Genomic DNA, 15,758 nt, shown 5'->3' on the forward strand with positions numbered 1-15,758 from the left:
GATCAGTTGAGCGTAGTAAAAATATCTTTCCTACCTTATGGGAGGATAACTGAAATTGCTCCAAGCTTTTTTTCCCATTGTTGTCTAGGGGATACTCAAGAGAGATTTTTAGAATTTTTACTTTCAAAGACGGACAAAGATAGACTTGGTGAATAACATAAATCATGAAAGGAGGAGCTCAGAGGTCCTGATTAGAGGAGCAGACGACTCTGGGGCCAAGAACAGCTCCTGGACCTGGCGAGGAAAACAGAGGGTTGTTCGTGCTGGAGTCCGAACAGAGGGGAAGTGGGGCGGGGGTGTGGGAGTAGTGGAGAGGGAGATGATTTGTGCAAACACAACAGTAATGACGGGGGGAGTTTGGGTAATAAATGACCCTGGGACTTGAATTCTTTGAACAGGAACTGTGCATACACCTGTGACAGATGCCTCCCAGATGTACCGAAGCTCCAAAACGTCACACATCCTCCTAGTGAGACCAGGAAACCGGGACAAAAAGAGGAGTCTACTTTATTCAGCACAGATTACAGCAGGCTGTTGATAACATTCAGCCAGTAAAACCACCACTTCTTGAGCAAAACAGAAGTTTTTGTTGGTGACAGAACTGGATTTCTGCTTGTTTGGACATCCAGTTTTGTTCAGGGACTCGTCCGGAAGCTGACAGTTGTTGTGAGCAGGAACAGGAAAGATGTATTAGTCTTCATCAGTGAGACGTCACTTCACATGTCAGCAAAGTTTTTCTTAGCAGAACATGGAAGACGAGTGCCAGACTTCGGGTCACTGGAGGTCAAAGACATCACCACGACTCAGGCATCCCTCCTTTCCCCCCCGGTGACTCAGAGTAAACATCGTTACTCTCAGTGCTGCAGATCCACAGGGGGCCTCACATACTGCAATTCTGAGAATTAAGAACCTTTAACATTTACAATGTCGGCTAAATTTAAAAGAACATGCTGTTGTTTTCTGGCTCCTTTCTTCACAGCATCAGTCTTCTTATGCCATACTCCCCTTTCTCCAACATCTGGATAAATATGAGTGTTCTTTAGTTTTAATAGACCCACTACAGGTTCCAATTTTAACTCTAAAACTATTTTAACTTAAACTTTTCAGACTACCTGTCAGCAGCATGCAGAGGCTGACATCACTGTGAGGGGATTTATTCAAAACTGATTAAATTTTGGTTGTCAAAGGTTGCTGTGAACACACATAGCACATTTTTTGTATAAGCTACTTTGAGAACGTCTCAAAAGAATCTTTTAAAATTTGGCAAAAATGTTCACTGGTTAGATTGTTGTCCATTGGTCAACGTGGTAAAACCTGTTTTAGCCCCTTGAACATATCCTGTGTGCCTCTAAGGGATTTCTTAGAGTTACATTTTCACAGTTCATCATTTTAACCCAAGACAGGATACACATTTTGCCTCTTAAGCCAACAGAGTTTCTAGTAAATGTTAATACAAGATATTTTTCAACTTACAAGAACATGAGCTCTGCCACTGATACCACATAACTGCCCAGTTAATGTCCCGTGTCTTTGTATGGAATCGCTCTGCCACAACATTTTTTCCCCCAACTTTCAAATGAAACAACAGAAACAGTCATTCTTTCGTTAAACTGTTCATCACTCTGTATAAACATGTTCATGTGAGAAATATCATGATGTAAACAGTTTGAGACCACTCCACTAGGAGTATCCCATAGGGGCCTTTTCAGGACCTGGAAATAGTTTTATAATGTTGGGGAATTGTTTCCTCCTGTGAGCTGCAAGTCAATTTTCTCAAACCCTTGTCAGGGCTGAAAAGACAGGATGTTTGGAGACTTAATTACAACCAGAACCAACAGCAGCAAATTATCCAAAGTAGACAGAGGGAGACTCTGCTGTTGTGACACAGTGAATGTTGTGGTGAACGAAGGAATGTGCTGCACTGGGATGCCTGAATTTATGAGATGTTAACCTGACGTGTTTGCTCTGGAGGATGAGGAGGGTTTTGATGTGGCTTTCAGGAGACAGACTGTGCTTCCTCTTATACGTTACACAGCTCTGACTGGATGCCAACGCCTGCAGAGATGAGTTTGGTTTAGCAGCAGACTGAAGTTAAAATCATTTAGAATTCAAATAGCAGAGCGAAATGGCTTCTTTTAAATTCAGCATGACTTTGGACTTCAAAAGTGCAGAGGGCTGGTTTTGATTTCAAAGCAACGATTAATAAAGGCTATTTTATAATTCTTATTTTTTTACTTCACCAAGCTAACCCTTAAATTAAGTCTTTTCATTCCAGGGTTCTGGCTAATGGATTACTCCACCATGAGGCCACTGCAGTGCATGATGGAAACCGTTGACATTACACATATTTCTGCTGTGACCTGTTATCTCAATTTTCACTGTTTAACGACCAAAACCCAGGTCCCACCGAGGACACTGGTGATCCCTCAATATTACCTCCAATATAACTGCAAGCATAACTGTGTAAGCATGAAAACACCAGAGGATGACGGCAGAATTTTGGGATTAAAGTAACAGAGGTGTAATAAGTGAAGAAAGAGGAGAGGCTCGGGGGGCAAAGGGCTGTCTAAAGGGAAAAGTGCTGCACATATCGTATTATATATTACAAAGAAATGGAGAAATTTCACAAAATGGATCCCAATCTTTGCTTGGCACATTTAGAAGAACAGGTTTGTATTTATTTTCATATTTTCCATTTTTATTTTTACTACATTTGCTGCTGCGTCGATTGTGAATTTCCTCTACGGAGGATCAATAAAGGTCATATCATCTTATCTCAAGTGTTGGAAGACAAAAGTGGAGAATCTGCATGTCTGCAGGGAATTTCTAAACTCATTCAAATTATGAATAAGCCTTACTCAGGCCATCCAAAAATAATGGAATAGTCCTTTTCTTTTCTTCTAAAATGTATTATGATAGAAATAACTTCACGTTGTGTGATCATTTGTTTTTTTCAGTTCATTTTCAATGTACGACAAAGTCAGAGGTGGAACAGAATGTGTATTTGTGTGTGTCAGGGCAGAGGAAGGACTGCTTTCAAGTCTTCTGGGCTGAGACTCAAGAGCGTCCCACAGGTCTGTTTATCATGGGGCCCCAGGATAAGCACAGTCCTGGTGGGTTTGAATGTAGCACACTGGTATCACAGAGATAGACTGAATGATATCAGGTGAGGCTGCCAGTGGTTCTATTCAAACAGCCCGGGGTTGTGCAGAGTCAGAGTCTGCAACAAGCGCTGAAAGTCCTGCAGGCTCCACAGCAGTTTGTGTGTCTCCAGAGCTGCTGCACTGGTGCTGTCAGGGCTGATGCTCTGCGGGTCATTGAAGGTGATCAGGACGTCTGTGGAGAACTGAGGCAGGCGGAACACACCCAGGTGAAGGGTCACCACGTTCCTCGCCTCCTCGTTGAACTTGGACACACTCTGCGTCCCCGTCAGCATCCAGGCTGAGCTGCACTGGGACAGGGACAGGTCCGATTTGGGCAGAGCCACAACACTGATCACCGCACAGGCCCCCGCCTCCAGAGCTTTGTTGCTGCCTGCGATGTCCTCAAAGTGATACCTGGCGGAGTCCGGGTCTGCCACCTGGGCCTGGTACTCCACCAGCTCCACTATGAGGCTCTGGTCGGTGTGAGTGTGGGCGAACACCTCCTGGTTGTCCGGGATCTCCCTCAGCTCGCTGATGTCTGTGGCGGTGTGGGGGATGACTGCTGACAGTGCTCCTCCAAACAGAGGATGAGGCTGCTCCGCTCCCTGCATCTCTGTGTGAGGACAGTGAGGGGATCTGTACAAACAACCACCGACACTGGTCTGCTTTCAACTTCCTGCTGTCACTAACCCTAACCCTATCCCCGGTTTATATGATAAGTCTAGAAATACAACAAGTAGCTGTTAAGTAGCTGTTAAACAGCGTGATACACACAGATCCGGGTCTTACCGACTTGTCACGTTGTTCTTCTTTCCTTCTTCGGGCTGTTGCTTTTCTTCTTCTTCAGAGTTTCCGGAATATTGTGGCCTAAAGAGCGTAATGCTGCCCCCTACAGACCAAGAGTGGATGTTGCTTTGGACCAGTGGTTCTCAAGTGGTGGGTCGCAAACCCCAGTGTGAAGCATGAAGCTTACAAAACAACAGTTTCAAGGGCTCAAGGTTAGAGAAATTTGAGTTGTTTGGTCCTTGTGCCGACATTTTATATATACAAAACACTTGTATAGAGCACAGACGTTTAGATAAAGCGATATAAATATATAAGAAATAAGTAAAAAAGGGTTGGGAGCAAATAATGCACTCAAAGTTTCAATGCTATTGACTAGATTGTTTTGTAGTCCCAAATGACGCCTATCTGTATATTTAGAAAGAAAAACAAAAATATATGCATATGGATTTGGATCTGAGGTAATCATGCATTGCTCTCCGTAAGATTTGTATGGTTTTATAATCATAAACTACCTCTTCAGTTGTTTCCACATTTTATTGTATGGGTGAAGATACATTAAATCAAATCAATTGTCCAATTTTGACACAAGTAAAAGTATTTATACAGAAATAGAGGTTTCCCTGAGAGTGATGTACTAACATAATTTCATATTAGACTACTTGAGTTGATCTTGTAATTGGTTGCGGTGAAGCTTAAAAATGGTTTGATGAACATTCTTTTGGCAAATAATAATCACCTTCATCATAATAATCCTAATAATTCCCCACGCTGTCAAACATCTGGATCCCTCTCCTCCTCCAGCTGTGTGTGGTTCCCGGTCAGCTGATCCAGGCTGAGCCAGAGAGAGGGATAAGCCAAGCGCTAGCATCCATGGTGATAATCCAGCCTCGTCGTCCGGGCAGCGCGTGAAATGAATGAGATCAACCTGTAAAAGACGCTTTGACGCCGCGGAGCCTCACCGGACCAGCACCAGAGTCTCTGTGCTAAACACCGAGCTTCGGATCTTGTAGGAAAGCAGCAGGTAATTAGCCACGTTAGCATCCTTAGCTTAGCTTGGCCGGGTAGCTTGGCCGGGTAGCTAGGCTTGACAGTGAACCAGGCGGCCTGTCTGAAACAGCACAGAGTGAGTTGTTAGTTAGCTACATTAGCAAAGGTTCGCGTTTATCACTGTGGTGTGGCAGAGGGCTGGAGTGGGCGAGCCTCAGTATTTGCTCTGTAGCTCAAGCTAACAGGCAGCTAAGCTAGCTAACTGCGATGTGATCATTCCATAGATGTCAGCTTCACTGTCACTCCCAGCTCCTCGCAGGGGGGGGTTCTTTCTAACGCAGCAGGATCTTCCCACATTCATTCAGTAGCATCTGTATAACTGTCCTCCTTTATTTTGTTATGACATGTTTCTGACTTAACTTCTCTCCTTGACTGGTTTTCTAAAGTCCCACTTGGCCTTTTTTCTTTCTGTGTCTGTGTTTGTCTTCATGCTGCCACTGGTTCAGTCCTCCTCTCTGCTGTTTACTGGACACTTCCTCTGAAAGGCCTTTTTCCTTCAGCAGTGCCAGACAAGGACGCTGCTGAAAACCCCAGTGTCAGACTGAACTGGATTCAATGGTATTAGTTGCATTGTTGCTGAGAGAGAGAGAGAGAGAGAGAGAGAGAGAGAGAGAGAGAGAGAGAGAGAGAGAGTATATCTGCAATGTTCCCCCCCATGAGTAATAAAGCAGGAGCTGAGGATCATTATTCAGTTTAGCGTCACTGGGACCTCGTTCAAATCTGGTATTAACATCCGTCCGGATGAGCACACACAAACACACAACGCACCCAAATGCGTCCTCAATATGTCCTGAGATTCAATCATACAAAACCACATTCCGAGGTGGTCTGGGAAACATGTGGCCACATTATTTGGCTCTGTGAACGCAAATGCATCCTGGGCCACATCTGAAGGGCCGTCCACTCAGCTGAGGTCGTCTGACCCCCCCCGGCACTTTCACAATAAACACGTTTATACTCTTTTCAGTGTCCATACTTTGATTGTTTTTTGGCCACAGTATCAACACTGATCACCACATAATGATTGATAGTGTCGTTTATAGTATTATCTGCCATCATATTTGAGCTGTACAAGATTAATTTAACCACTCCTGACCCCCCCCCCCCCCCCTCTCTCTCTTCACCTCTCTGTCTTGCTCACTCATGTCACACACACACACACACACATTGACCACATGCCCATCTGTAAACTGAGCCTGAGTAAAAACAACATCATTTGATCTTTGTGACAACAAATGATTAATTGTATATAGAGTGGGAAAGTAAGATCCATTCACAAATGGAAACAGGAGGCAGATGCAGATGCCAGGTGTGAACACATGTAGTTAGCGCTGTCCACTTCAGGTCCCATCAGATCTCTCAGGACACATGGTAATACCAGGTCTGAATAGGGCCAGAGTCCCTGCTGTGTTGTGTCACATTGTTTGGAACATGTAACACACCAACACAAACTCAAGGGGGTACAGATGGAAGAACATTATGTTTTCCACAGCCGACATTGTCGGGTTTTTCACTCAAAGACGCTGAGCAGTGATGACATTTCCTTTCATACGGTAGAGAGTGAGACTTACAGACGGCTGACAGCAGATACATGAGAAATCAAGACTTCTGTATTTTTAACTGACAAGATATTAAACTGTTTTTCACAGAAAGTGATGTTTTTTAAACATGTTCCATTTGAAAGTAAGTCTTCCGAGGAAATGAAAGAAATCCTCACTGTGACTAATAACAAAGTCAGACAGTCTAACAGGCCGAGTTAGGGCCAGAGTCCTCATATTGCTTGAGAATGACCAGACTCCTTTATGCAATCATTAGTATGTGAATGAATTTTGTTGTTGTTCTGCTCCCAGCCGCGGTCTGGTTGCAGTTATGCCTGCAACTCGGATTACTTACTTCCACCTGCCAATAGTAAAGTGCTTTTGTTCAGCAGGCTCAATGCACTGTCTGTTTTGGTTCTCTGCTTTACAATGTCACAGACTTTAACAAATCTTTTCCTCCTGTCCTCCAGAGGGAGCCAGATCAGGAGGAGCAGCCTGAAGCCACCATGCCCCCCAAGTTTAAAAGACACCTGAATGATGACGAGGTCACGGGATCTATCCGCAGTGAGAGGGTGAGACGCACGTGAAGGGAGGGCGGGGCCATGTTTCATCTCAAAACGTATTTCACCATTTTCTCCGGTCTGTGGGTTGAACAACATGTTTGCTCAAACAGAGTGTGCAGCAGTCTCCGAAGCATGCTTTCTCTCATTTGGTGGGTGTGTCAGAAGTGTTGCCCAATCAGGACACATTCGGCAGGGTTTGTATAAACACCCTGGATTCTAAAATCCTCTACAAATGGGCCAGCTGCAGCTTAGTGTTTGCGTCAGTTAAAGACAACCAGTAGATTTTGAAGTATTACACACGTATTTAAACCCACGTCATCTGGCTCATACCTTTCTGAACACAGCCAAGACTTAGTTCAACACCATCATCAGGACACAGGGGTGATTTCTGAATATGTTTAGAAACGGACAGTCAGCTGTGTTGAAAAACAGTCCAGCTGAGGATCTCTGCAAAAATAATGAAGGCATTGATTCCTTTTACACAATAAGTGCAAGTACATTGATGTGAGATTTCTTTTTAAATGTCCAAACAGATAGAAATGCAGAATTTTGCCGTAAGATATTTGGTTCACCAGACTAATACTAGTGGAATAACTGAGGGGAGAGTAAAGGAGAGAATAAAAGGGAGTGGAGGAGGTTGGGGAATTCATGGATGGTAACGTGAAGAATTCCCTTGGCCAAATGTCTGGAGATAATCAAAGCGATCACCCACCTCCACCCCGCTTTGTCCTCTCGCTCATTCTTTACTTTATACCATCATTTGTTTCCTCTATGGCATCTTGTTTACTCTCGTGTTGAAGTGGGATCAAAGGTAAGCTTACGGGGGAGAACAAAATGATCCCTTCCACCTAACCTGCTTCTCCTTTAGTGCTCCACCCCCCCTGTCCTCTGATAATAGCTAACAGTTCCCTTCACGTTGCCCATCTTAGACCGAAAGTAAGAAATCACACAGAAGGAGACTATTAGTGCCTCAGCTTATAAAGTTCCTTATGATCATGTGGCCCCCATCCCCTCAGCGTTCTTTGCAGATGGCCGTGTATTTACAAGAAAATAAAGGCCTATGTTGGCATGGCGGCGTCCATGGGGTTTCCACCGTGCTGAGTGTCATGTAGGATAGAAGATGAATACCATGACAGATGGTTTTGGATATAACTGAAGCTGCTTTTAGACAAGAACTGCACTCCAGATAATCCCCTAAAATCTTTTACAATGGACATTCTCTAGAGTTTCTCCTTCCAGCTCTCTACTAAGAACTACGGAGAATGTTTGAGTGATCCCACACTGAAGAAAAGTCTCCGGAGGATTCACTTTGAGAAAATTGCTGTGTTGATACCCCCAAGAGAATACAAATATCTCATGACGAAAAAGAGGTGTCATAACACAGAAGACACAAATAAGGATGTCGACTTATACAGACAACAAAATTTGAGTGGTAAACAGAAACAGTGTAGTTAATGCATTATGTGTCGCCTCCTGCGTGCAGTGCTGCACCACGGTCAATGTCTGAAAATGGCTTAACAACAAGGATCTGCTGACTTTGTGAAAGACTCCAGCATCAAGGACTTCCAGCGTCTAAACTTCTCCTGCGTCCTGTCTTTCAAATGTGATAAATGCTCCAGAACACATGGAGCAACACACTGTAGACACGCAATGTCTGCTGCCGTCCTTCAATATGATCTCGTAAAAATGCAGACCATTCCTTCCCAGTATCAGGGAATATAATCCTGCCTACAACTATCCAATGAAAAACAGACTCCTAACTGTCTCCTCCTGTGAGAATTTAATGCAGCTGTCCTCACTCTTTCTCCTGTCTGATAATCTCCTTTTAAGATCACGGAGATCTGTCTTTTCTTATACCTGAATCTGAAGATGCATTTTGGAATTTCAGCAAACTGAGTGTCCTTGTCAGAATGAGATGTTCAGGTGTCTCAGCCAGCAGAAGAAGGTTGGATTATATTGAGCCCTGGCAAGCACAACAGCAGAACTTTATTGGTAGTCATCATATCTTAAGTGCACTACAATAATAATAGTGCATTTGGACCCTATCTGCACATCATCTGAATGGCACATCAGTTTCATGTCTGCCAGTCAGCAGCACCAGTTGCGAGTGCCAGGAATGTACTCTCTACATTCTGGTTCTGGAACTGGCCTGAACTTGATGGGAAACATTTCCAGCTATAAAACACTTAATTATGGCCATTTGTTTTTAAAGTGTTTATCCACAGCAATGGAATCAATGACATAGTGTTGGTGGCAGGGTCATTACCCCCGAAATACAAAGTTGGTGTCAGACAAACACAACTTTCTAAAAACCAGTGGAAATGTTTTGGTTGTTCACAGTTCTTACACAGATACTGATCTCAGAACAGCAGAAAAAGCTTGATTCTGCAGTGAAGCCACCGTCCCTGCTCTCGTCACAAGACGTCCTCTGAAAAATATTAATATCCAGAGTTGATCCTTGTTTGACCTGTGACCTTTTCCTCTTTTACAGAGGAACCTGCTGGAAGAGGACTCTGACGAGGAGGAAGACTTCTTTTTGTAAGGATGAATTGTTTTCGGACACTGAGCTTATTAGACCAACAATAGATATGTAAAGTACATTTTACACAGCAGAGTCACAATTAAACACAATTTGTGACAGCAGTATTACCGAGTAACACTACATAGCAGAGTAGAGTAAAGTTGAAAGTTCCTACATTCAGTTGGTAACCTTGGCTTCGTTGATGTGTGTTTTCCAGGAGAGGCCCCACAGGACCCAGGTTTGGACCTCAAAGTGACAAAATCAAGCAGTAAGTACAAACACATTCCCCATTACAGCAAAAAGCCAGAGGTCAGAGCTGTTTAACCAGCGCTCATTAAATTTGGTGTTGGTGTTATGTAACCGTGGTTCAGCGTGTTTACCAGAAGTCGTAGTTATTAGCATATTGTGTAAGAGAGGCCGTCATGTGCAGGTTATTGTGTAACCTTCCCAGGACAACCCCAGTCCCACTGCAGTCTGTTTCCACATTAAACTGCAGTTGCAGACAAGCAGGAGAACAGAGGAGGTCATTGTTGAGACAGTCTGGCATCCAGATTTGTTTCTCCACGCTCTCTTCATACTTTACAATTTGTCGTTGTTGTTAGTGCCAGGCATTACTGATTCCAGGGTTGTCTCATGCTCCTCACCTCTGTGTGTGTGAACCTTTGAGGTCAGGTCCCTCAAAATAGTTAATTTGTGTTTGTGGCAGCTGTCCCCCACGTCCTGATGTCAATATTTACTATGGCTGTGTATATTCATGTTTCTAATACAAAGCTGAAGTCCATCTCTGACAATCAGTGGAATGATAGTGGAAAATGTGACTTTCTGTTGGAGTAAACAAACCCTGCTGACCCTGCATCCCTCAAACAACTCCTGCTCAAGGTTACTTTCAAATAAGATCGACAGAAGGCTAATATGCCCTGGTCATGCCACGCTCAGGTATGAGTTGCGTGAATAAAGCAATAGAGCAGATTTTTCAGACGGGTCAATGTAAGGCTGAAAATCATCTGACAGGCTTTTTATTGCCCACCAGCTGGACAAGGTTAGATGTAGAGGGGAGGATATTGCTGGAAAAACAGGTGCTCTGTGCTGCGAACCATAACAAACCAAATCCAGAACTTTGGCAGGACAAACTGCAGTTTAGGCCCATGTCTGACCAGACTCGTGTAATAAATGCAGTGTCGACTTTTAATCAATTTAATAAAAGGTGCAATATTAAGGGCATTAGCGTAAGAAGGCTTCAGTTAATACTTGTTTTTTCAACTTCTATTCGTGCCAGATGTAGTGAAATTCCCAGTAGGCCTTACTGATGTATCGAGTTCTCCACAATGGGATGGATGTAAGCTCCGTGACCTTGACCTTTGACCCCCCAAAAAATCGAATGAAAGAGAATGTTTGTGCCAAATTTGAGAAAATGCCTGAAAGGTTGGTTTCATGAGAATGGGATGACCAGACAACCCAAAAATTGTAATGCCTCTGCCGGGCCAAGGCTTTAGCTGGAGCTTTGGAAAAGAGCACAAATTATTGACAAATTTGGCACATTTCCCGTTTCATGATTTATATCCATTATTTACGATTCGGTCTCACGCCAACTCGTGTCCATAGGGTGCAGTCGCAGGTTGATGAAGTGATCGATGTGATGCAGGAGAACATCTCAAAAGTGATCGAGAGGGGCGAACGTCTCGACGACCTGCAGGACAAGTCGGGTAAGTCTCACCTGTGCAGTGTGTGTGTGTCTGCATGGGCAAAACAAGTGCTTTTTTGATTTGCAAAGTAAAACGACACCAGCAAAAACTCCACAGGTAGCATACACATGGTTTGCACATGGCTCTACGGATCATTAATCTCACCTCATGTGAGCATTGTCATGGGAAATTTACACTTGTTAATAGCGACATTTGTGCAATGTGCATCCAATTTAAAAGACAAACACAAGTTAATGATGCCTAGTGATCCTAAATGTGAGGAATCCACTTGATTATAATGTAATTTCAAATCAGTGGCTGATCTCAAACCTGCCTGTATGTGAGATACACTTAAATATTTTCATATAAAGAAACTTTATGCAAGAGAAAAGACCAAATTGAAACAAGCCCAGACAAATGATCAACTATTTGCATTAAATATTTTGAGCCCAAGAGGATACAGCATGTTCTGGCTGAGGTGATTGATGCATTTGGATTTTATTGTTCTTTAACTTAATCACCAAAAGTAGTTGAGCAGAGGCTCAAACACACGCTGCAACTAACAAGATGTCTTGTGTCTGAGCAACAGTCCAAACAGTCCAACTGTCAAATCATGATATTGGAGAAGAACATTCTCCTTAAATTCAACCAAGCTGTGACTGATTTTTTTCCCCACCAAGACCCATAAATGATTCCCTGGGAAATGTATTAAAATGGCAAAAAGCACCCTATCTCGTAGTATTAAAGAAAGATTTACAAATTCAAGATCCACCCCAAATCGTATTGGTCCTTTCTTGACCAATTTATGATTCGTTCACCAGGTTTTGTGAAAATTCATTCAGTAGTTTTTGCGTAATCTGACAAACCAACCAACCGACAACCGGACAGGAGTAACACAACCTCCCTGGTGGAAGTAAACATTTTCGCACCTCATTTACATTGTGTAATATTTGTCAAAAATTTGAGGTACAAATACGTATCCAGGAGTAGTAACACTTTTAAACAACCTGGACAACTTTGGTGGAGCAGGAATTTTTGTGTGTGTGAGAGCAGTTGCTTACACACCAGGTTTAGTGTTTTACCAGGTTGTGTGTGTCTGAAAGCGTTCTCATTCACACAGCTCCACTTTTTTCACTTGGTGTATATCAAGCATGTGTGTGAAACCTGTTAGAGTCACCCTGTTACACAACTTTTTACACACACACACACACACACACACACACACACACACACACACAGGTCTTCTTCTCTTTCTCCTCCACTGATGAAGAGATTAGGCTTGTTGTCCAGCCAACTGAGATAATGATACTCATCTGGAACACGTGTGGTTTGTGTGTGTCTCTGCAGTACATGCAGCTCTTAACAGTAGATTTTATACGAGTATACAATATCATGTGATTGACGTGTGCAGTCTGCCCCTCTGAGCCGTTTACAGGTAAACTGTTAACTGTTAAATTCCCCCCGATTAACAAGCATCTTCTCAGAGGTCCCGTCTGCGTGCTTCTCTTTGTAGTAGCGACAGGTCGTTAAAAGGCACATGGCCGAGGAAACCGCACACAGATGACAGACACAAAGGGTCTAAAAGGGGGACAGGGGCTTGGACAAGTAGGACGCCGCACGCTAGGGAGCCTCAATGTTCCTGTTAACATGAATAAACATCAAGTTAACAACAGTATCCAAGACACAGAAGACAGAGGGGCGTGCACGAGCAGTTTGGAGCGAGGACAGAAGGGAGGAAGCCGGAGGAAATGTGTTTTTCCTCCACTGGGTGTAAATTTGGCATCGTGCTGTTAACGTCAACAGAGTTAACGTTTAAATCTTCACCAGAAGCCTTACGTAACTTTAACACATTATAATAACTGCACACGCACAGCACAGGGCCACACAGCTCGAGTAACCTCATTTATAACATCAAACTGCAAACAATAGCTTGTTTATTGTTCACTTTGGTCTCTCTTCTGCTTTTTCTTTCTCTCTCTCCTCGCGTGTTCCTATCTCTCCTGCGTTCATGTGATTCTCCAGAGAGCCTATCGGACAATGCGTCTGCCTTCAGTAGCCGAGCCAAACAGATGCACAGGAGGATGTGGTGGAGAGACATGAAGGTGGGCTGTGTGTGTGTGTGTGTGCGTGTGTGTGTGTGACTGTCATCATATCTCCCTTTGGATTTTAGTTGTGTTGTGTTGCACTGTCAGAGATGTTTAGTATTCTAAAGGGTTTGTGTTTAATGGGCATGATTTCTCCGACAGATGAAGATGATTATTGCCTTGGTCGTGGTCGCTCTCCTGCTCATCATCATCAGTGAGTATGAGACCAAACCCCCCCCCCCCCCCCAGCAGTGTTCATAATGACTTAATGTGCTGAACTTCACAGTAAATATTCTCTCTGTATCGTTTTCTCTTTCAGTACCGGTGATCCTGCGATATCGCTAATGTCTGAGGAGGAGTTCAGGGGAGAACCTTCGTCTTCCTCGCTCCTTCTCCCACCTCTCCCACCTCCACCACACTTCCTCTCCTCTGCACACAGTCCTCCACTCCTGCTAGGGGGGGCCAGCCAACCACCCATAACCCTCCCCAGTATTAGCCTGTGTACCCTCAAGGGTCTGACCTCGACTTGCCCTTAGTACAGATCTTACCGTTGGCTTTGCCACCAAAGACTGCTGTGAGATCAGCACTAAGGCTCCGTTAGATCCCTGGCTTGAAACTTTGCTACAGAAAGGGAACACAGCGGGTAAGAAAAGGGGGGAGATATTTTAATGCAGTGGGGGAGAAAAGAATGACTCTCAGAGCTCTAGTCAATCAGAAGGATCGTTCCATTCCATGATACATATCACATGTCTGTCAGAACCTGGCTTTGCGTTGAAAGCAGGGAAACTCCAGGTCCTGTATATTACATCATATAGATATATATACTGTAAAGGCAGGTAATTCATGCCAACCGTCTCTTCTTAGTTTAGCTGGTCTGAATCTGCTGCAGCAGCCTGGTACAAAGACACCGTAACATCGACCAGATGAATCTCAGATGTCCACCCATGATTCTCTCTGTGTTCTCTTTGTCCAAAACGGACGAGGAGAACGTTTAAAGGGAAGATTTTGTGAACACAATTACATTTCTCTGTGTTGACACCAGGCAGGAACATCTGAGGTTCATCTGCTCAGTCAAAGGTGGCTTCTTTTTAATCAACATTATTCTTGTCTCCAAAAGTTCTCCTTTCCACATTCCTCCTCAAAGTCTGTTGTACTGTACAACAGGACCATGTTAAACCAAAACATCCGGGTTATGAATGTCTCTTAGCCACCTCTCACCTTCCCCCTCCTGCTGAGCACTGGGCCGGTTTCATTAGGCTGTCCTACTCTCCTGCGAGTGACATTAAACCGTCTCTCACTGATGCTTTTATTTCGGTAATTTTAGTACGGCTTCTTTTTTCGCCATTTTTACGTTTCCTGTGTCTGCCGGCCGCTCAGTGTGGAGCTTGGTACGGACGCTGGTGTTCCCATCGCCGCAGACGGGACACTTTGTCTCTGTGTACTGTCACGTTTAGGTTGTTTTTAAGTGCTGCAAGTTTAAAACTGTGAAACACACACTTTGTGTCTGGGTTGATTAATTGTATAATAAAATTAAGCTACATTGTCATTTTATTTTTTGTATGTAATTTATTTTAGCTGTAAATATTGATTCTGTAATGATGTACAATATTCTGGCATTGCATTGGAAGACTGTGGTATATCGATAATTTCTGCTCTGAAATAAATTGGTTTTAAAAGGCACTGGTCGTGTTTGGAAATAATTGACCGAATCACAAAAGAACTTTGAGAGGAATCAGTGGAAAACTGGAGAGGAAACCGAGGAGTAAGTGGGGTTGATGGAAAGATGGATGACTGGAGTTGAAGAGGGAAAAACTAATGGTCATGCCATCCATCCACGTTGGACCGCTAAGACTTTCTCTCCCCTTTCTTTTATCTCTTCTCATTAGCCGACCGTTTTATTGCTCTGTTATTTCACTGACAGCGCGGAGTCCCAAGATGGCACTAAAGTTGCAGGACCCGAGAAGAGTTATTGTTCTGACAGACGCGCGGCTCTCGTCCTCACAGGACAGGAGACGCACTGCGACAGCTCTGCCACCGCCGCACAACCCTTCTGAGGGAGTCGATCATAAAACCACACAGTTCTTTTACTTCTCCATTGATCTAAGGCAGATGGCTTTCCAGCCCGCACTCATTGCGGCTGCACGTGGCAGGAGGTGCCGGATTTATTGCAGCTTTTACCATAAGGAGGTCATGTCATCTCTTTCAGAGCTTGCAAGTGCAGATGTAGCCTTGATGCCATTGGTTAGCTGAGTCCTGCTCAGTGACATCAGGTAGTATCGTCCTGGTTGGGCCTGTGGACTTCATCATATCCATTTCATGGAACTGTACGTTCCATCAGAGACAGTGCAGGATTAGTTTTGGGACTATTTGTTAATTTCCCTGCACGTTTACAGG

At 43.9% G+C, this 15,758-nt stretch overlaps 2 protein-coding genes across 5 annotated transcripts; one reads left to right on the forward strand and one right to left on the reverse strand.

Moving 5' to 3' along the window:
- Positions 1 to 2,643: 2,643 nt before the first annotated feature.
- On the reverse strand, positions 2,644 to 9,967 carry rangrf (RAN guanine nucleotide release factor). Of its 4 annotated transcripts, none has more exons than XM_053430013.1 (4): positions 9,774 to 9,967; positions 4,666 to 5,037; positions 3,933 to 4,111; positions 2,644 to 3,756 (listed from the first exon to the last, which is right to left on the reverse strand). In XM_053430013.1, exon 4 carries the CDS (start codon positions 3,752 to 3,754, stop codon positions 3,185 to 3,187), a length of 570 nt encoding a protein of 189 aa, XP_053285988.1. In that variant the 5' UTR covers positions 3,755 to 3,756; positions 3,933 to 4,111; positions 4,666 to 5,037; positions 9,774 to 9,967; the 3' UTR covers positions 2,644 to 3,184. The 4 variants fall into 4 exon arrangements, with proteins under 4 accessions (XP_053285988.1, XP_053285989.1, XP_053285991.1 ...); XM_053430014.1 differs by adding an exon at positions 7,408 to 7,465 and having other exon boundaries at positions 3,933 to 5,037; XM_053430016.1 differs by having other exon boundaries at positions 3,937 to 5,037.
- Positions 4,720 to 15,044, forward strand: vamp4 (vesicle-associated membrane protein 4). The gene is made up of 8 exons (XM_053430017.1): positions 4,720 to 4,950; positions 6,985 to 7,086; positions 9,569 to 9,615; positions 9,816 to 9,866; positions 11,201 to 11,301; positions 13,303 to 13,382; positions 13,527 to 13,578; positions 13,684 to 15,044. The coding sequence occupies exons 2-8, from the start codon at positions 7,021 to 7,023 to the stop codon at positions 13,707 to 13,709; spliced, it is 423 nt and encodes a 140-aa protein (XP_053285992.1). The 5' UTR covers positions 4,720 to 4,950; positions 6,985 to 7,020; the 3' UTR covers positions 13,710 to 15,044.
- The last annotated feature ends 714 nt before the right edge of the window (positions 15,045 to 15,758 follow it).

This window comes from Pleuronectes platessa, chromosome 9 (genome assembly GCF_947347685.1).
Source record: "Pleuronectes platessa chromosome 9, fPlePla1.1, whole genome shotgun sequence".
In the NCBI taxonomy this organism is placed as follows: Eukaryota; Metazoa; Chordata; class Actinopteri; order Pleuronectiformes; family Pleuronectidae; genus Pleuronectes; species Pleuronectes platessa.